Here is a 21,822-nt window from a genome sequence, read left to right as displayed (position 1 = left end):
GCTCCTGCAGGTAAAGGGAGACTGAGGGATGGAACGCCGAGTCAACGTTCTCTTTTGGAACGTTGTGTTGGCCGGGGATGGGAGTGCCAGTCCTCGCGCGCGGAAGCCGCTGCAGTTCCTGAACCAACAGCTGGAAGATCGCGGTCTTTTTGACGAAAAGCCGGAAGCAGAGATGTGCCTAGACATTTTGGGAAGTGTAGTTTAACTGATGCACTTGGTTAACGTTTTTGGAAAGTGTAATGTTAGAAGTTTCAATGAATATATGTTTCTTGCAACCTTAAAATAGGGTTTATTTTACTTTTTTAAAGTTCCCTGCACTTTTTTCCCGCAAAAGATACTTTATTCATAAAATTTGCAAAAAAAACCTGACAAAACAGTTCACTCGTCTCCTGCTCGAAAGGCTGGTTCGCTTTATGTACAAATGCGGAAGTTATTTTTCTGGGGCTTCCGCCGCCGATACTCATTTACTTTAACCCAGCAGAAAGCTTCATTCAGTGAGTCAAGTATATTTGTGAGCCTGAACCAAAATTATAAGTTTCATTGTAAATCCAGTGTTGTTACTGGGTTTTTGTAAAATGTAATGGATGTGCAAACCTAAATGAGACAGAGGAGCAGAGAGATCCGTGAATACTGATGTACAAATTGCTTAAAGTAACAATGCAAGTGTAAACAAAGTACTCACTTTATATGGAGTCTTGACTAGACCACACTTGGACTATTGTGCGCAGTTCTGGTCTCCATAATACAGAGAATATTGAAGCATTGGAGAAAGTGCAGAAAATATTTACAAGCATGTTACCAGAGATGAGAGGATACAGCTATTTGGAAAGATTGAGCAGGCTGCCCTCTTCTCTGGAGGCAAAAAAGAAATGACTGAGAGGAAACCTAATAAAACAACAACTTGTAATTATTATAGTACCTTTTGTCTAATGAAATATCTTAAGATACTTCATCAGGGATAGGCATCAACATGTTGCATCACGGACATTTGACAAAATTATAGACTCAGTCACAGACATGGGGGCAATTAATCTGTATATAAAGTGTATACAACCTAATGCCTTAAAAACACAGTCCGGTTTTAAAATGCATTTCTGCCTATTTAGTGAGGCATTGTTTTTGTTTGCACAAGTAGTCAGTGTCTGCCCACACACTTGATGTAGTGATGCAGAGAATCTGGATAGATGTCCGTCTGTCAGGTGTGATCTTGATCTCTTTCTCTCCCCTCTCGCCTGCTCTCTGGCTGTCAATCGCTATCCCCTCTCTCTTCTTCTCTGTGTTCATCTCTCTTTCCACCCCCCCCCCTCACTCTGTGTCCATCCAGCTCGCCCCTCTCTCCCTTCACCTCTCTGACCCCCTTCCCTCCCTGTGACAATTGCAGAGAGCAAGAACTCTCCCCAGGGCTGCTTCGTAATTGGCCAGTTTTTAAAAAAAATTCACTGCTGTAAGTTTCACTTTCACAGCTGACAGGTATTTAGAGTGGGAACAGTGGCTTCCGAGCTCAGGAAAAGTCTGGGGTTTTCAGCGGGCTTTTTAAAACAAAAAATTGGAACCCGGTGGAAAAACCTGAACTTGTTCTGAGTTTGGAAGCTGCTGTTCCTGCTCCAGCACCTGTCAGCTGTGAAACTGGCAGTTGTGAATTTTTTTCAAGTCGGACTTGTCTGCAAAGAAGAAGTCAATGGGCAATTTCTCATTCCTGACCACCTGTCACGGGCCTCAAATGTTTTTACCAAGGTTGCGAACAGGGCTGGTTTAGTCTCACTGTTAGGGAGAGGGATGGAGTTGATAGCCAGGGAATGGAGATTGGAGGAAATTTCTGCTCATCCAGTACTGGATGTCGGATAAGTAGTTTGATAATTTAGCAACAATGCAGGAGTCGAGAGAGTTAGTGGTGAGGTGGAGCTGGGTGTCATCAGCATGTGAAAACTGATGCTGTGCTTTAGGGTGGCGAAGCCAAGGGGCACTATATAGATGAGAAATAGGAGGGAGTCAAGGATAGATCCGTGGGGGACACCAGAGGATGCGGTGCAGTAGCAGGAAGACAAGCCTTTGCAAGTGATACCCTGAGTACGATTAGATAAGAATGAAACCAGGTGAGAGCAGTCCCATCCAGCTGGATGACAGTGGAGAGGCGTTGGAGGAGGATGGTGTGGTCAACCGTGTCAAAGGCTGTAGACAGGTTGAGAAGAATGATGAGGGATAGTTTACCTTTGTCACAGTCGCATAGGATGCCATTTGTGACTTTGATAGCCATTTTGGTGCTGTGGCAGTGATGAAAACCTGTTTGGAGGGATTCAGACATGGAGTTGTGGGAAAGATGGGCATGGATTTGGGCGGTGACAACACGTCCAGGGAGTTTGGAGATGGGACGGGAGTTTGCAAGGACAGTTGGATCAAGGGTTGGTTTTTCTGAGGAGGAGTGATGATGGTAGATGTAAAGGAGAGAGGGACAACATCTGAAGAGAAAGAACCGTTAACAATATTGTCTATTGTGGGGACCGGGACGGGAAGTTGGGTGGTCAGCAGTTTAGTGGGAATGGATTCGGGGGAGCAGGAGGTGGGTTTGATGGACAGGATGAGCTCAGAGAGGGCATGAGGGGAGATGGGAAACTAGAGAAAGAAGCGAGTTCAGGGCGAGGGGGATCCTTAGAGGAAGTTTGGCGCTTTGAGCTAATGGAAGGGAGGGACGTGGCAGAGGCAGCTGATTGGATGGTCTCAATCTTAGTGACAAGAAGTCCCCCAGGCGCTCGCACTTACTGTTGGAGGTATGGAGAGAGGTTTAAAAAGATGGTTTGCAGCAGGGAAGAGAAGCTGGGGGTTATCTTTGCATTCCAGGATGATCTTGAAATAGTGAGCAGTGTTAGCAGATGAGAGCAGGACCTGATTGTGCTTTATGTGATCTAGCCAGATCTGGCGGTGGATGGCTAAACCAGTTGTCCGTTATATTCTTTCAAGTCTGCGTCCCTTGCATTTAAGGGAGCAGCAATGAGGGCCGTACCAGGGGAGCATCAAGGGTGAGAGAGACTAATGGTGTTGTTGGAGATTTGGGCATCAAAGGTGGAGGTGAGGGTTTGGTTGAGCAAATGAGTAGCTGGTGAAATGTTATGGCGAACAGAGGGCCAAAGGCTAGACAGTGGGATTTTGAAAGTGCAGTTGTAAGTGAATTGGGTAGTTTGTTTTCCCTACTAGAGGTCTTTCAAATTATTAAGGGCTTTATTGGGTGGATTTGAAGAAACTGTTCCTTCTTCTTAGTCCAGAACAAGGCAGCATAACTATAAGGAGACCGCTGACAGATGAAATATAGAATTTAGAAAGAATTCTTCTCAGAGTGGTAAGAATGTGGTATGTACTGCTATGTGGAATGATTGAAGCAGATAGCATTGACACATGTAAGGGGAGGCTTGATGCATACACAAGATAATGGGGAGAATATGGAGAGAGAGAAGAGAGCAGGTTGGGAAGAGGTAATTAGACTCGGAGGAGGCCTTTTGGAATATTAACCCTGGCATAGATCAGTTGGACTGAATGGCCTGTTTCTGGACTATAATTCTAAGTAATTCTATATTACTTTTGTATTATGTTGACTTGAGCTGTGAAAAACTCCCAGCAGTTCAGTTTATTGATTTATCCTTTGCAAACTTAGGTTGTGTCACGAGAGCAGTTTTACTTTGTAACTGTACTGGTAATTAAAGATCTTTCACTAGTAGTGGGAGCATTGAGATGGTTAATTAAGAATATCACACAAGAAGCATATTGCACAACTTTTTAAAATGCATGGGTTTAATTGATTTATTTTTGCTATAGTGTAGTGACACCAATAATGTAAGCACGTCCTATGACCGCTGTAAATATGAAAGTTGAAAATTGTCTGTCTTTTTGAACATTTCCATCTCCCTAAAGACGAGCTCATCTATTGCATTCAGTGCCTTCCTGCTCTGAGCTCTGATGTTCTCTAGAACTGGAACATGATAGAGGACATCTCTGCAGTGCTTAATGCTAAATTCCTGCTGTTCCAATTTCAGCACTGCCTGGTGTTTAAAAATAAAATCTGATTTTGACAATATGTTGCCTTTTCAGCCAATGATCCTTGTACACCTTTCAACTCAAAGGGCCTATTGGTACCTATAACTGTACTGTAGAGGAGACCTATCCAAGTAACTGTCAGCATTCTCATTTCCAAAATTATTTGCTTTTTTAATTTGTTCTCGGGATGTGGGTGACACTGGCAATTCAGTACATTAGTGTCCATCCATAAGGGGGTTGGCTTTTGTAGCGATTTCTGAAAAATGTATAAACAACTGAGTGGCTCTTTGGGACATCTTATTGGTCTGGGACTGGAGTCCAGTGTAGGCTACATGGATTTATTGAATTAAATTTCCCAACAAACATTATGTTACCAGTTCAGTACACTACTTGCATTGTTCAGGATTATTACTTGCTGGTGAAACATCAGCAACTGCACTGACTGTCTTAACTTCCTGCGTTTGTCTGGGAATAATGAAGCGGCATGAATATATGATGGATGAAAATTTGAATTTGACTTGTGAGTATTCCTGTCATGTTGCTAATCTGTTTTGCGCTAGTAAAGTTAAGACTTTAGCGATGTAGAACTGAGAATTGTCCATTGTGTGGGTATTGATGCTAATGCAGACCATGAAATAGATTATTGTTTCTAGTTGCATACTGTAGATAATTATTAATAGAGTTTATTTTTAATTAATAGCATGAGTTGGTGAATTTGCAGCAAATGAACTTCTCACTCCAAGCTGTCCTTCAAATGGTTGTCTCTTTCAACAAGGTACGGCATTAGAAATTCTATGAAAGAACATTGAACTGCATCAAAGTATTTCCCACATCTACTTAACTTTGGAATCTATAGGTTTTTTTGTGTTTTTGTTTGGCTTTTAAAATATATTTTGAATCAATTACTGATACCTTGTATAATCGACTTATGGCAAACTAATCTGTGTAGACCTAATGGCCTAAGTTTTATAATAAGGCAGAGGGTATCTGATTAAATAAATGGATTCCTATTGGCATGATGATGGAAAACCTAGGCCAATTTATCTAGTTTATACAATATCAGTTATAACTAGACAAACCAATTAGGCCCTTATTTTATTATATGGACATCTGTATTTTTTAGCCACTATTTTTTAATTTACTTTAAGCAACACTGACCATCATGTTCGCCACTGGGCTCCTATTAATTTCAATCATTGTGATGCCTGGAAATTAAAAAAAGACTTGCATTTATATAGTGCTTTTCATGAACACTGGATGTCTCAAAGCACTTTACAGCCAATGAAGTACTTTTTGAAGTGTAATCATTGTTGTAGTGTGGGAAATGTTAATTTGTGCACAGCAAGCTCCCACAAACAGTAATCTGATGATGATCAGAGAAATCGGTTGAATTGTTAGCATTTTACAAAAATTGGAATGGTAACGAGAAGGAAAACCGAGCCCATTTATTTGTGATGAATTAAGTATATTGCAGCAATATGCAACTCTGCTCTGGGAGTGCTTTTGGATTCTCTAGCTGAAAACCATTAAAGTTTTTAAACTTGAGGGCACAAAACATTGCACCATCTTGCAATAATCTAGCCGACATGTATGAGGAAAAAGAAAAATGGCTTTCCTTGCACGTAAAGCTAATATTTACTCAGTGCAAACAGAAAAATAGCTTTTCTTGCGCTTAAAGCTGATCTTAACTTAGTGCAAACCAAATAAACCCAATTATTCTTTGACATTCACAAAAAATTTGTATCTATTATTATTGCAAGAATAACTGGATTTATTGTTTTGAATGTTGTCTATATCAGAGTTTGAAACGAAGCTAATTCTCTGAACTAAAATTCTTCGGACTTTGAGAGACTGAAGTGACCTTTTTCAACACCCTTATCCCTGCCCCCCCCCACCCCAACAACATCCATTTTTCTCAGTTATACATAATCTGAGTTAAGCAACCTGCACCCTGGGCTCCGCCTCTAAGATGAAGAGGTTACTATGAGATTTGTGTGGCCCATTGATAACTCTACTACCACCTTTTCCTTTCCCCTCCCTGTAGGAAATGATGATTGGTATCTGCTGTGGTATTTTCAGCAGGAATTCAGCAGCTTGGGAGTAATTCCACCTCCTCCCCAACATGCTGCATTAGCTCAATCTATACAGTTTACTGTATTAGTAAAAAAAAAACTCCTTGTTACTGTGCTTGTGGATCGTCCAAACTGAGATTTTCTAATCACTAAGTTTCAGGCATCAGTGTTCAAATCCATCATAATTATTTATTTTGTTTCAGACTATTGAAGAGGTCAGCCAGAACTCGAATAACCTTACAGGTTAGTGCTCAACAATGACTCACTGTTTTAGGTTGCTTACAAGTGGGTACCTCTTCCTTCCTATTAGTGAGGGTTAGAGGTCAGCTGGATAAAGAACAAAGAACAAGAACAAAGATAATTACAGCACAGGAACAGGCCCTTCGGCCCTCCAAGCCTGCGCCGATCCAGATTCTCTCTCTAAACCTGTCGCCTATTTTCTAAGGTTCCCTATCTCTTTTCTTCCTGCCCATTCATGTATCTGTCTAGATACATATTAAAAGACGCCATCGTGCCCGCATCTACCACCTCCGCTGGCAACGCGTTCCAGGCACCCACCACCCTCTGCGTAAAGAACTTTCCACGCATATCCCCTCTTTGGCTCCAGGATAATATGCCTGGCAATGGGTGACTGTAACCAAGCCCACTTTCTTGACACTCAGTAATCTGAAACCTGAGCTAGGAGTTAGTACTGCGTGCTATTGATGATTGCTCAGTCATTCTGGCTTGATAATGGGATCTTTTGCTAGAGTTTTGGATTCTTGCTAATCTGTTGCTGCCAATCTTGCAAGCAAGTGCTCTAACCAACAGGATAACTAGCTGAACAAGCAGCAGGAAGATTACGATGAGTAAATAGGTGGTTTCATCTAAACTCCAGCAGTATTTTGCTCTTTCCAGCCTGTGCCTTAGTTCTCCCTACCCACTCACTATTATTTCTGTCTCAGTCAAGAGTTATGTTTGTCTGTTATTACATCAGTGTAAAGTGTTAAATGACAGCAAAAGTATGTCATGAATATAACTTAACACTTGCAATTTATTAATTCTTTATAGAGCTAAATGAAGGATGGTCGACTTTCTTCAGGGCACAGAAGTAGTCAAGAATACAAAACTAAATGCTGAAATCTAAATTCTGACGCTTGGAAGTGGTAATATTACCCTGTGCATAAAATGGAACTTGAGACGTGCTATATGTTCAGTATTTACACATTTCAAAAGACAGTAACATGCTGCACATTGTCGATAATATTACAATGCATTGTAACAATGTCTGTTCTTACAACCAATCTGATGTGCACATCTACATGATGTCAAGCAATAACTGACATTTTGAATATATTTATGGAACTATGATAGATAATACTATTACAGTGACTTTGTTCTCATTTACGCCTAAGCTTGTGATTTCTAAGTATATAAAATAAAGCAAAGCTGATTCGATCTCCTAACTCTTTAAAAAAAAAACATTGTACCTATTTTATTTGGCAAACTACTTTTAGTCTCTTTTACTAAAAATAGGTAACCATTTGTAATAACTGGTACAACATAAGTTGCTAACTAAAGTTTATGGATTTAAAGACTGTGTCAGCAATGGGTTTGAGCTATTATCTGACACTAGAATAAGTAGATTTGTAATCAGTCATATTTCCAGTTGAATATCCAGTTGAATCCTTCACTACTTCCTTTGTTTACTAAAATAGTTGATGCTGTCCTCAAGAATATTCTGTGCTGAGGGGCTGTTCTGACCCCTCGGCTTCTCTCAAATTCCTGTGTTTGCATAGTTTATCCAAAGACTGCTGGGACGTTTGGCTTCCTAAAAGTCAAAATTATCGTAAGTCAAACACCATCTTTATTTGCTTTATTTACTTTACAATCATATATGTTAAGAACTATAACACATGTATATACCAGTGTGAGGCAAATAAGAGTTCTCCTTTTATCTATAATTTTGGTAAAATGTGATGGAATAGAACACTTTTAAAAATTCTTTTGGTATCCATTGTGGGCAGTTAGCACTAAAATATAGGGTCACAGCCCAAGTGTAGAGTTAAACAACATGTGTCTACTTATTCTAAAGCTGCTGTGTTCTGAATTAGGGCTTTAAGAGGGCAGTGCCATTGCCTCATTTTTGCCTGTAGTCTGCCAATAGTCCCCACTGGGGCCTGTTGCAAGTCCGCTTTTCCTTTATTGATAGTGGCATCACAGTACTACTAAAAATTGGAATATTGTGTGAATGTTAAACAGCATATCATCAAGGTAAAACCATGGCAAGACTCCTCCCCTGCCCTGAGATTCATATAAAGAATGAACATGGGTTTTCACACTGGTGAATGAAATACAAAGTTTGGGTTTCCCCACATACTTGCCCCCCGTCACCAAATATCCATGGGGGTAAATGAACTGTTTAGTTAGCCAGTATAAGCTAGGACACCAGAGGAGAGTGCTGTAATATATGTTTTTCATAGAACTACAGAGAAAAATAAGAAATAAAATAATAAAGTATAAAATGGAATGAAACATACAAGTAGTGGTGAGTAATTTGAATATCTGATCATTAGAATCAACATGTGTCCATATCTGAACATTTGAAGATGGAAAACTGAGAATGCAGAATTAAGAGAACATAAAGGTGCAGTGCGATAGAGCCAGAAAAACAAATACATATTGCTTTTGGATTAATGCAGTAAGAAACTTGAAAACTCCATGCACCTCTGAATAAAGATTTGACCCATTGATGGTGTAAGCATAACTGTGAATTAAAACTTTTCTTGGTACATGTTGTAAAACAGTAACTTTGATTGTAAATTAGTGAGGAATTATGGAATCTGATGGCAACAGTCTCTTTCTGAAGCTAATTCATTTTTAACAAAAAAAAGTGTTTATTTTAATACTAGGTGCCCTCTTGCCAAAGTGATCCCACAAGTGGTGTGAACCTGGGTGTACATCAGCCTATTTACCAGTGCCCACTTTAAAATACTTTTTTCTTAGATACACACTTGTATGTGTATATACAAAAAGGAAAAATTACACTTGTGAATTATCTAATATACCTCATCGGTAGTCTAAACAATGCAAATCTCTCCACGACGTATTGTCATCTATATTCATAATTACTCCAACCAAATACACTCACCAAAATATGGCTGTTTGGGAGAATGTCTTCGATGTTCAAAGGCACATAAACATTCACAGGTACTGGAGCAACCTGGTTCTGACTTTGCTCATTGAGTTGATGGCTTATAGCTCTGTCAAACAAGCATTACAAAACTTAGAGCAAATAATTGAATTAGTACTGTCAAAGAAAATGTAGATGGGTGGGTAAAGTATGTTGAATAGTACTGCACAACCTGCTTGAAATACAGATTTCCATCTCCATGATAACAGGTCATTGTACAGACCTATAACTTAGATTTTAAAAATATCAATTCTATTTATTCAGTTGTGGGATGTGAGTATCGCTGGCAAGGCCAGCATTTATTGCCCATCTTTAATTGCCCTTGAGAAGATGAAGGTGAGCTGCCTTCTTGAACTGCTGCAGTCCATGTGATGTAGGTAAGGGTTAGGTTATGGAGAGAGTTCCATGATTTTGACCCAGCAACAGTGAAGGAATAGCGATACAGTTCCAAGTCAGGATGGTGTGTGGCTTGGAGGGGAACCTGCAGGTGGTGGTGTTCTCATGCATCTGCTGCCCTTGTCCTTCTAGGTGGTAGAGGTTGCGGGTTTGAAAGTTGCTGCAGCACATCTGTGGATGGTACACACTGCTGCCACTATGCATCGGTGGTGGGGGGAGTGAATGCACCAATGCAATGCACCAAGGTTCCTTAGACAGCACCTTCCAAACCTTCCGAAGAAGGGTCACTGACCCGAAACGTTAACTCTGCTTCTCTTTTCACAGATGCTGCCAGACCTGCTGAGTGGTTCCAGCATTTCTTGTTTTTATTTCAGATTTCCAGCATCCGCAGTATTTTGCTTTTATTATATGAGTACTTTGTATCTGTGTTTACGAAGGAAGCGAATGCTGACAAAATATTGGTAGAAGAGGAGATGGTAGAGGTAATGGATGGGGTTAAAATTGATAGGCAGGAGGTACTGGAAAGACTTGCTATGCTTAGAGTGGATAAATCGACTGGTCTAGATGACTTGCATCTCAGGTTTCCAAAGGAAGTGGGAGTGGAAACAGCAGAAGGGCTTGCCATAAGAAAATGGAAAATGTGACGCCCTTGTTCAAGAAAGGGTGTAAGGACATTCCTAGTAACTACAGGCTGGCCAGTTTAACATCAGAGACAGGTAAGATTTTCGAAACAATCAGGGGAAAAAAATCAACAAGCACTTGGAGAGTTTTGCCTTAATTAAGGAGAGCCAGCACGGATTTGTAAAAGGCAGATTGTGTTTGACTAATCTAATTGATTTTTTTGATGAAGTAACCGAGAAGGTTGATGAACATGAAGGGAATACAACAGATGTTGTCTATGTGCATTTTAGGAAGGTGTTTTATAAAGTATTACATAAAAGGCTGGTTACCAAAATTGAGGCTCATGGAATAGGAGGGTCAGTGTCAGCTTGGATTTTTAAAAATGGCTTAAGGATGAAAACAGCGAGTTGTAGTAAATGGTTGCTTTTCAGACCGGAGGATGATAGACAGTGAGGATGATACTAATCAATTGCAACAGGACATAGGCTAGCAGAATGGGCAGACAAGTGGCAAATGGAATTTAATACAGGGAAGTGTGAGGTGATGCATTCTGGCAGAAGGGATAGGGAGAGACAATATATACTTAATGGCACAGTTCCAAAGAGTGTGCAGGGACAGAGGGACCTGGAAGTTCATGTGCATTGATCTTTGAAGGTGGCAGGACATATTGAGAGAGTGGTTAGTAAAGCATATGGGATCTTGGGCTTCATAAATAGAGGCATTGTGTACAAAAGCAGGGAAGCTATGCTGAATCTTTATAAAGTTCTTGTTAGACCACAACTGGAGTACTGCATCCAGTTCTGGTCACCACACTTACGGAAGAATGTGAGGGTGCAGAGGAGAATTAGCAGAATGGTTCCAGGGATGAGTGATTTTAGCTACATGGTTCGGTTGGAAAAGCTGGGGTTGTTCTCCCTGAAACAAAGGAGATTGAGGGGAGATTTGATGGAGGTGTACTGATAAGTTAGACAAAGAAAAACAGTTCCCATTAGCAATGATACAAGGACTAGGGGAAACAGATTTAAGGGTTGGGGCAAGAGATGCAGGGGGGGGATGTGAGGAAGAACATTTTTCGGCAGCAAGTGGTAATGATCTGGAACTCGCTGCCTGCAAAGGTGTGGAAGCGGAGAAGATCAATGATTTCAAAAGGAAATTGGGTAGGCACTTGAGGGAACTTAACTTGCAGGGCTATGGAGATAGAGTCGGGGAATGGTACTGGCTGGATCACTCTACAGAGAGCTGGCTTGAAGTTGATGGACCGAATGGCCTCCTTCTGTGCTGTGATGACTCTATGACCGGTTCATTAATCAGGCTTGTGATTTCCAGAAAGTAGATATGAAAGACAGGCAAGGATACTAATAATGCCCTTCATACTTAGCTGCCCTCCTCTCATTCCTACATTAAAGCAGTAACTACAGTTCAAAAGTACTTCTTGGCTGTAACAAGCTTTGGGACATCCTGAGTTTGTGAAAGGTGCTATATAAATGCTCGTCTTTTTCATTCCCCAGGTTCACAGCTAAAGAGTAGCTGTTTAGGTGAGGAATTCTAAAGAGCTACGAGCACCCATGGAACTGCATCTGAGCTTTGCCATCAGCTTAAAACAAACAGGCCAGAAAGCTGGGGATCTCCTGTTGCCACTGTGAAGTACCTGAATTACTCACCCTGGGTAGCTGTCACGCTGATGTTAATTCAGACATGTGCAGCACCCACTAGTATAAACTGATAGCAGGAATCAAAACTGGAATCCTAGAGGCAACCCTTTTTTATTAACTACTTTGCTTCTATTGTCTGCAGAGTTCTTCCTTCCATACTGCCAATGCCCCCTGTTGTACGGCCTTCCTTAGTTGAGAAAAGACATGAGTAACAAAGCAATGTAGATCAGAAATTCTCTGGCAGTTACTAGACTATTGATTAGCTGATCTCAGCTTGGTTGGCAGTAGGGATACTGCAATAACCTCAGTGTCTTGGACAAAAGAAAGCACTGTCTGCTCGGATTTTGGTTCTTGACTGTTGCCTTTAACTCCTAGTGAAAAGTGCATCAATTTGGATAACGGGTGACGAAGGATCAGGCTTGGCTGTGATGTCTTTTGTGATTGAATAACCTGGTAACATCTGCCCAGATTCACATGAAGAGTGGCCACCTAAGAAAAGATTCTGTAGGACATCTGGCATACCTGAGCAAGGGAGTTTAAAGGGATAAAATGGAATTTTAAGGAAGAAACTACTTGCAGTGATTAAATGCCTATTCCATTCACCTTTTGGGGGAAAAATAATGGGCAGACTTGCTTGTCTGAACAAATGGGTATTTCAGCTAGGCGTCAGCTTTGGTTGAGGGGTAGCACTCTTGCCTCTGTGTCAAAAGGTACTGGGTTCAAGCCCAGCTCCAAGGGCCCAAACACATAATCCAGACTGACACGTCAATGCACTACTGAGAGTGCTGCATTGTCAGAGATGCTGTTTTTTTAGATGAGATGTTAAACTGAGGCATTGTTTGTCCATCCTCCTGGGTGGATTGAGAAAGTCCCTGGCACTATTTGAAGAACGGGAATGCTCCTGGTCAATATTTATCCCTTGACCAACATCACTGAAAACAGATTACCTGGTTATTTATCTCATTGCCCTGTGTGGGACCTTACCGTGTTCAGATTGGCTGCCATGTTTCCCTATGTTACAACAGTGACTTTACTTCAATAAAAGTACTTCATTAGCTGTGAAATGCTTTGGCACATCTTGGGATCATGAAAGGCACTTTCTAAATGCAAGTTTATTCTTAAACCACCCAAAAACATTTGACTATGGAGCTGAGATTATAATGGATCTGGATATGTAACACTTACCATGGATGTATAATTGACAAAAACACCTGGTCAGTCATGAGTTCTTTAATGGAAGCAAAGGTTTCTTCACTTACTCAGCACTTATTCTTCCAGAAGCATCATCCTGTTTTTCAGACTCTTCAAGACCCTTTGAGTTTGGCTCCTCACAGAGATGAGCAGGACTGAGCGTTGGGAAAGAACCAATACTTGTCTTTTGGCTTCGGGTTACCTTTTCAGTTCCATCAGTCCCTTGACAAAAGATCTAGAACAAAGACAGAGCTTTTCTGACTGGTGTTGGATGTTTAGAATATTCCCTCACAGCAGTTTTACTGAGGGACAAATACTGATTTTTAAAATGCAACTTTTGTTTTATTTAGTATTGGCATCATAATTCCAGAAGAGACATTTTTGCATGTCTGAACCACAGAATGGTGGGATATATGCCAGTATTTCTCTTGTGGATGCATGCGCCTGCTTGGAGTGTGCATGGAGCAGAGTATAGCAGTTGCAACAGTTTGAGAGGCTGTGATGACCCTGGGAAATCCAAATTTGGCTTGCATGTTCAGGGAGACCCCAATCCCTGTATATCTGTTTTAGTAACTCATCCCATGTAGGCCAGTCTTTGTCTTCATTCTAGGCCAGTTGGCAACCAGATGGTGCCAATGGTAAGATTTGGTATTGCTCTCTCTCCTTTTCTCCACTCAGGAATTCTATTGTAAGAAAGCTGTCCCAGCACAAGTGAAAGTGCACAAAGTTAATACCATTCTTAAGTTGCATTATGGCTACCCAGATCTGTTCACCCATAATACAGTTCCTTTTTTATTCCCTCATATGAATGGTAGCATCCCTGAATCGTAGCATCAACAACTGCAATAGTAAAGTATGAAGACACAGAGTCATAATAGATTTGCCCAGGCCTTTAGTGAACTAGAAGAACTGAAGACAATAGATGAGCTATTGAATGAGCGTTATATCATGAGTTTAGATAATTTGGAGAATGCCATGGTAAGAGCTTTGCTGGTTATTATGTACAGTGATACCATAAAATAGGATCCTGAATAGGCCATTGAGCCCCTCGAGCCTGTTTCGCCATTCATTGAGATCATGGCTGCTCTGCATCCCAACATCATTCACTACCCTTGGCTCCATATCCCTTAATATGCTTGGCTAGCATAAATCTTACCAATCTTGGACTTAAAATTATTAATTGCACTAGCATTTTGTGGGAGAACTTTCCATACTTGTATCAATGTTTGCATGAAGAAATGTTTCCTAACTTCTCTCTTGAATGGCCTGATATCAACTCTTAAGATTATGTTCCCTTGCCTTAAACTCCCCCACCTGCGGAAGATGTTTCTCTACATCTACCATATCAATTCCTTTCAAAATCCTAAAAACCTCAACTGAGTTGCCCCTTAACCTTCCATATTCCAGGGAGTGCAAGTCTAGTTTATGTAACCTCTTCTCATTACATAACCCTTGCAGCCCTGGTAACATTCTGATGAATCTGCATTGTGCTCCTTCCAAGTCCCTTCTAAAGTTCAATGCCCAGACCATATACAATGCAGATGTGATCTAACCAGGGCTTTGTATAGCTGTAGCAAAACGTCCACCCCTTTTCAGTCTAATCCTCTAAATATAAAGGCTAACATTCCATTACTCTTTTTGATTGTTTTTCGTAACTACTATATTTTAGTGATCTGTGTATGTAGAACCCTAAATCTCTTTGAATCTCCAGTGTTCCTATCTTTTCACCATATAAAAATACTCGAATCTATAATTTTCCAGTCCAAAATGGATGACTTTGCACTCAACCTGTGTTGAAAGCCATCTTCCACTATTTTGCCCAATCACTTAATCTATCATGTCTCTTTGTAAATTTATGCATCTGTCGACACTAACTATGCCACCAATGTTTGTCAAACTTGGATAGATGAATATTTATTTTGTTATCTAATTTATTAATAAATATACTGAATAGTTTGAGGGTCTAGCACAAATCCTTGCAGGACATCATAAGTCACTTCCTTCCAAATTAAAGTCATACCCATTATCCCTACTCTGTCTTCTACTGCCTAACCAATCTGCTAACAAAGTCAACATTTGTCTTCAATTCCATGAGCTTTAATTTTAGCCAGTCTTTTGTGTGGAAACTTATTAATTGCCATCTGGAACTTCTTTTAATTCTTTCATGGGATGTGGGCATCCCTGGCAAGGTCAGCATTTGTTGCCCATCCCTAATTTCCCTTGACAACTAAGTAGCTTGCTAGGCCATTTCAGAGGGCAGTTAAGGGTCAACCGCATTGCTGTGGGTCTGGAGTCACATGTAAGGTAAGCACAGCAGATTTCCTTCCTTAAAGGACTTTAGTGAACCAGATGGGTTTTTCTGACAATCGAAAGTTTCATGGCAACATTACTGAGACTTCCTTTCAATTCCAGATTTTTTTTATTAATCACTTGAACTTATTAATTAATTGAATATAAATTCCGCCAGCTGCCGTGGTGGGGTTTGAACCCATGTCCTCAGCATTAGCCTGGGCCTCTGGATTACTAGTTCAGTGACATTACCACTACATCACCATATACAACAGCCATTCCCCTGTATACTATTTTAGTTACTTCCTCAGAAAATTCAATGGGGTTCATTAGACCTTTTACAAATTCACATTGGCTTTCTCTAATCAGCTCAAATAAAGTACTCAGTCACTGATTCCATTAACTTCACTTTGGCGGATGTTAGACTAATAGGACTATAATTTCCTAGTTTATCTTTCCCATCTTTTATCTGCAATTTTCCAATCTAAAGGGGCAATGCCTGATCTGTTTTCCCTTTTGGAATATTTCGTGAAATTGTTAATTATTTCCAAAATGGCAGCAATAGCAGAATAGATAACAAAATGGCTACAGAACAGAAATCAGAGAGTAGGCGTTAAAGGTAGTTACTCAGACTGTTGAAAGGTGAGAAGTGATATTCTACAGGGATCAGTGCTGGGAGCACTGCTCGCAATTTACATAAATGATTCGGACTCTAGAATCGGAAGCAGAGTTTCATATTTGCGGATGACACCAAATGCGGGTTATAGTTAACACTGGAAGACTGACAAAATACAAGACATTAATAAATTTGCAGAATGGGTGTGTAAATGGCAAATGAATTTTAATATAACTGTGAGGTGGTGCAACTAAACCTTGAAGAACTGAAGCAGAAACAGAAGCTTGCCAGACAGAAAGAAGTTGCAAAGAAAAGGAAGCTTGAAGCTAAAAAGGACCCAGAAATCAATGAGAAGCAACATAAGAGGGCTGCTTTAAAGCAACAGAAAAAAGTGGCCAAATTGGAAGGTAAAAGCCCAAGAAAATCTCTATGCAGCAAGCTGAATAAGGTGCTTGATTCCTCAAATGTGGTTCTGGAAGTGGTGGATGCCAGAGATCCTCTTGGTTATAGATGCTCTCAAGTGGAGCAGGCAGTCTTGCAATCTGATGGAAAGAAGCAACTAGTCCTTGTACTGAACAAGATTGATTTGGTGCCAAAGGAGAATGCAGAGAAATGGCTGAAATATTTGGGAAATAAATTTCCTATTGTAGTTTTCAAATCATCTACACAGCTTCAAGACAGAACAATGGAACAGAGAAAAATCTCTAAACTGAACACTGGTATAGAGATTTCACATAGCAATACTTGCGCTGGTAGTGAAAAAACTGCTTGGCAGCTACTGCAGAAAACAAGATTTAAAAAACATTAAAGTTGGTCTAGTAGGCTTTCCAAATGTCGGGAAAAGCAGTATAATTAATAGCTTGAAGAAAATGAGAGCTTGCAACGTGAGACAAGTAAGTGGTCTTACAAAATCCATGCAGGAGGTACACATTGATAAGCAGATCAAAGTATTGGACAGTCCAAGTATTATTGCTTCTCCGTTAAATCCAGCTGTTGCATTGTCTTTGAGGAACATTGTAGACATTGAAGCACTAGAAAACCCTATGGTTGTAGTTGAACTAATACTGAAGAACTGCAATAAGCAGCAGGTTATGTTGCAGTATAACGTTCCAGACTTTCAAACATCACTGGAATTTTTAACATTGCTGGCTCGGAATAGGAGCATGTTGAAGAAAGGGGGGATCCCTGGCGTTGAGAAAGCAGCCAAGCTGATTCTTTACAATTGGACTGGGGCAAAGGTTAGTTATCATACACAAACTACCCACATACATAACTGCAAACCTTGTGGATGAAGTAAAACAAGGATTTAATACTGGAGAACTAACTAAAGGCAATGAAAATACACTTAAAGTTGTTAGATGCCCTAATATGGCCAGTAGTATAGTATTCCAATCTACAGGGCCAACCAATGGACTAATTGAAGAGGACAATGTCGGAGAGGAAATGCAGGATCAGGAAGTGGATGAGGAGGAAGGTGACAGTTCAGTGGACCAAGAAAATTCAGAGGCAGAATATGTTGAAATAGATCAAGATAGAAATGGAAAATTAGATGCAAACATGTAGATGTCCAAGAGCTAAAATGTTGCAAGTAAAACGAATGGAAGCACCCTCCAAGAAAAGGCAACTGGAATCAGAGAAAATAGCTGATTCTAGCCAAAAACCTATCAGTATAGACATTTTTGTGAAAAACCAATGGAGGATGAATATGACTTCAACACTGATTATGTGAGGATCCATCAGCAATGCCAATCAGTTCACTGTAGGGTGGCTTGTTACTGGTTGTTTGCAATGGAAGATTTGGACTGTATAATGCAATGAATGGGTTTATATCAAAAGCAAACATTTCTCTAAAATAGCTTTGAGATGTTTGAATGTAATAAAAATTGTACTATAACTTGTAAAGGATGTATGGGAAATAAGACATTAAATGACTTTGCTAAGCAAAAAAAAAATCTCGAGATACACATTTACATATCATTAGAAGTAGTAACACAAGTTAAAAGGCCATTAAAATTAAAACTAAGCACTGGGATTCATTTCTAGAGAAATAGAATTGAAAAGCAGGGAAGTTATGCTAAACTTGTATCAAACCTTGATTATACTTGGAGTACTGTGCACAGTTCTACTTTCCATATTACAAAAAAAAGAGGCACTGGAGAAAGTGTAAAAAAGGCTTACAAGGATGATACCAGAAGTGAGAGACTATAACAATTAAGAAAGGGTGGGGTTCTTTTCTCTGGAAAAGGGAAGGCTCAGGGGTGACCTAATAGTCATACCTAGTGCAAAGGAAGATGGTTGTGGTTGTTGGAGGTCAATCACCTGAGCTCCAGGCCATCACTGCAGGAGTTCCTCAGGGTAGTGTCCTAGGCCCAACCATCTTCAGCTGCTTCATCAATGACCTTCCTTCAATCATAAGGTCAGAAGTGGGGATGTTTGCGGATAATTGCACTATGTTCAGCACCATTCGTGACTCATCAGATACTGAAGCAATTCGCGTAGAAATGCAGCAAGACCTGGACAATATCCAGGCTTGGGCTGATAAGTGGCAAGTAACATTCGCGCCACACAAATGCCAGGCAATGACTATCTCCAACAAGAGAGAATCTAACCATCTCCCCTTGACATACAACAGCATTCTTTCTTTGGCCTCCTTGTCTCAGGTGACAATGGGTAAGCGCCTGCAGGTGGTCAGTGGTTTGTGGAGCAGTGCCTGGAGTGGCTATAAAGGCCATTACTAGAGTGACAGACTCTTCCACAGGTGCTGCAGATAAAATTGGTTGTCAGGGCTGTTTCGCAGTTGGCTCTCCCCTTGTGCTTCTGTATTTTTTCCTGCCAACTGCTAAGTCTCTTCGACTCGCCACACTTTAGCCCCGCCTTTATGGCTGCCCGCCAGCTCTGGCGATTGCTGGCAACTGACTCCCACGACTTGTGATCAATGTCACAGGACTTCATGTCGCGTTTGCAGCCGTCTTTAAAGCGGAGACATGAACGGCCGGTGGGTCTGATACCAGTGGCGAGCTCGCTGTACAATGTGTCCTTGGGGATCCTGCCATCTTCCATGAGGCTCACATGGCCAAGCCATCTCAAGCACCGCTGACTCAGTAGGGTGTATAAGCTGGGGATGTTGGCCACCTCGAGGACTTCTGTGTTAGAGATACGGTCCTGCCACCTGATGCCAAGGATTCTCCGGAGGCAGCGAAGATGGAATGAATTGAGACGTCGCTCTTGGCTGACATACGTTGTCCAGGCCTCGCTGCCATAGAGCAAGGTACTGAGGTCACAGGCTTGATACACACGGACTTTTGTGTTCCATGTCAGTGCGCCATTTTCGCACACTCTCTTGGCCAGTCTGGACATAGCAGTGGAAGCCTTTCCCATGCGCTTGTTGATTTCTGCATCGAGAGACAGGTTACTGGTGATAGTTGAGCCTAGGTAGGTGAACTCTTGAACCACTTCCAGAGCATGGTCGCCGATATTGATGGATGGAGCATTTCTGACATCCTGTCCCATGATGTTCGTTTTCTTGAGGCTGATGGTTAGGCCAAATTCGGTGCAGGCAGCCGCAAACCTGTCGATGAGATTCTGCAGACACTCTTCAGTGTGAGATGTTAATGCAGCATCGTCAGCAAAGAGAAGTTCCCTGATGAGGACTTTCCGTATTTTGGTCTTCGCTCTTAGATGGGCAAGGTTGAACAACCTGCCGCCTGATCTTGCGTGGAGGAAAATTCCTTCTTCTGAAGACTTGAACGCATGTGAGAGCAGCAGGGAGAAGAAAATCCCAAACAGTGTAGGTGCGAGATCCCAGCCCTGTTTCACGCCACTCAGGATAGCAAAGGGGTCTGATGAGGCGCGCTATGCTGAATTGTGCCTTTCATATTGTCATGGAATGAGGTGATGATACTTAGTAGCTTTGGTGGACATCCGATCTTTTCTCGTAGTCTGAAGAGACCACATCTGCTGACGAGGTCAAAGGCTTTGGTGAGATCAATGAAAGCAACGTAGAGGGGCATCTGTTGTTCGCGGCATTTCTCCTGTAGCTGACGAAGGGAGAACAGCATGTCAATGGTCGATCTCTCTGCTCGAAAGCCACACTGTGCCTCAGGGTAGATACGCTCGGTAGACATTCAACGGCATTACCATCGCTGAATCCCCCACTATCAACATCCTAGGGGCTACCATTGACCAGAAACTGAACTGGAGTAGCCATATAAATACCGTGGCTACAAGAGCAGGTCAGAGGCTAGGAATCCTGAGGCGAGTAACTCCCCTCCTGACTCCCCAAAGCCTGCCCACCATCTACAAGGCACAAGTCAGGAGTGTGATGTAATACTCTCCACTTGACTGGATGGGTGCAGCTCCAACAACACTCGAGAAGCTCGACACCATCCAGGACAAAGCAGCCTGCTTGATTGGCACCCCATCTACAAATATTCATTCCCTCCACGACCGACGCACAGTGGCAGCAATGTGTACCATCTACAAGATGCACTGCAGCAATGCACCAAGGCTCCTTAGACAGCACCTTCCCAACCCGTGACCTCTACCAACTAGAAGGACAAGGGCAGCAAATACATGGGAACACCGCCACCTGCAAGTTCCCCTCCAAGTCACACACCATCCTGACTTGGAACTATATCGCCGTTCCTTCACTGTCGCTGGGTCAAAATCCTGGAACTCCCTTCCTAACAGCACTGTGGGTATACCTACCCCAAATGGACTGCAGCGGTTCAAGAAGGCAGCTCACCACCACCTTCAAAAGGGCAATTCGGGATGGGCAATAAATGCTGGTCTGGCCAGCATAGCCCACATCCCATGAATGAATAAAAAAAATAGAGGTTTTTAATACTCTGAAGGAGTTTGATAGGCTAGACATAGAAGATGATGTTTTCACTTGTGAGCGTGTTCAAAAGTAGGACTATAAATATAAGATAGTCACTAGTCAAGCTGAAAAAGAATTCAGAAGAAACCTGCTTACCCAGACAGTATTGAGAATGTTGAACATGCTACTACTTGGTGTAGTTGAAGCAAATAGCTAGATAAGTACATGAGGGAGAAAGGAATCGAAGGATATGCAGATAGGGTTAGGTGAAATACAGTGGGAGGAAGATCATGTGTAGCATGGATCAGTTGGGTGGAATGACCGGTTTCAATGCTGTAAATACTATGTATTTTTTCATTATTTTACTTCTGTTCATGATTTTGTTCCAAAGATCAAACAGAAGAAGTCATCACCAATACGTTTTCACTCCACGCGATGTTGGAGAAAGCCCCATGTTACTGTACCTTTTTAAAAGTTTTATTATAGTCATTATTATAAAACAATCTTTAATACGATATACTAAAAATAAATTTGTGTTGGAAGCTGCAAAGGAAATCTGATGCTGCAAGGATGAGATAATTCCCCATAGTCTGCATTAAAGTTTGGATATCTGTGTTATTTGTGTAACACTGACGGTCATGTAGTTAACATAGATAGAACTGCTAGGCATGGTTATGACTATTGTTTCCAGATCTTTTTCAATTATGCCACGGATAGTAGTTACAGATGATTTAATGGAAAACAGATGTATGTCTGGGTGGTTATGGAATTGGGAAAGACAAACAGTGCAATGTAAGGGGGTTTGATTACTTACCAAATCTTGGATGCTGGGCTCCTCAAACTCCATGAAGTGGCCACTTCTCTCAAGCAGTCTGCTCAATGTAGCAGCAGAGAAAAACAAATTTGAAATAAAATTGACATCATAGCTTACTGAACAGACAGTACATGTTAATATAAATCACCATTTAAGT

At 41.2% G+C, this 21,822-nt stretch overlaps 1 protein-coding gene and 1 pseudogene across 6 annotated transcripts in view; one reads left to right on the top strand and one right to left on the bottom strand.

The window, feature by feature from the left end:
• Positions 1-6,062: 6,062 nt before the first annotated feature.
• The window catches only part of si:ch211-130h14.4 (uncharacterized), a 383,330-nt gene continuing 367,570 nt past the window's right edge, over positions 6,063-21,822 (bottom strand). For all 6 annotated transcript variants that reach the window (XM_068044838.1, XM_068044843.1, XM_068044842.1 and 3 more), the window contains 4 exons: positions 21,666-21,723; positions 13,196-13,362; positions 9,226-9,337; positions 6,063-7,905 (listed from right to left, as the gene is read on the bottom strand). In XM_068044838.1, coding sequence (XP_067900939.1) covers positions 7,852-7,905; positions 9,226-9,337; positions 13,196-13,362; positions 21,666-21,723 — 391 coding nt within the window. In that variant the 3' untranslated portion in view covers positions 6,063-7,851. The remainder of the gene's footprint in view (positions 7,906-9,225; positions 9,338-13,195; positions 13,363-21,665; positions 21,724-21,822) is intronic.
• LOC137376664 (guanine nucleotide-binding protein-like 3 pseudogene) lies at positions 13,983-17,864 on the top strand (annotated as a pseudogene).

This window comes from Heterodontus francisci, chromosome 13 (genome assembly GCF_036365525.1).
Source record: "Heterodontus francisci isolate sHetFra1 chromosome 13, sHetFra1.hap1, whole genome shotgun sequence".
Lineage (NCBI taxonomy): Eukaryota > Metazoa > Chordata > Chondrichthyes > Heterodontiformes > Heterodontidae > Heterodontus > Heterodontus francisci.
This window is presented reverse-complemented; position numbering and strand designations above follow the sequence as displayed.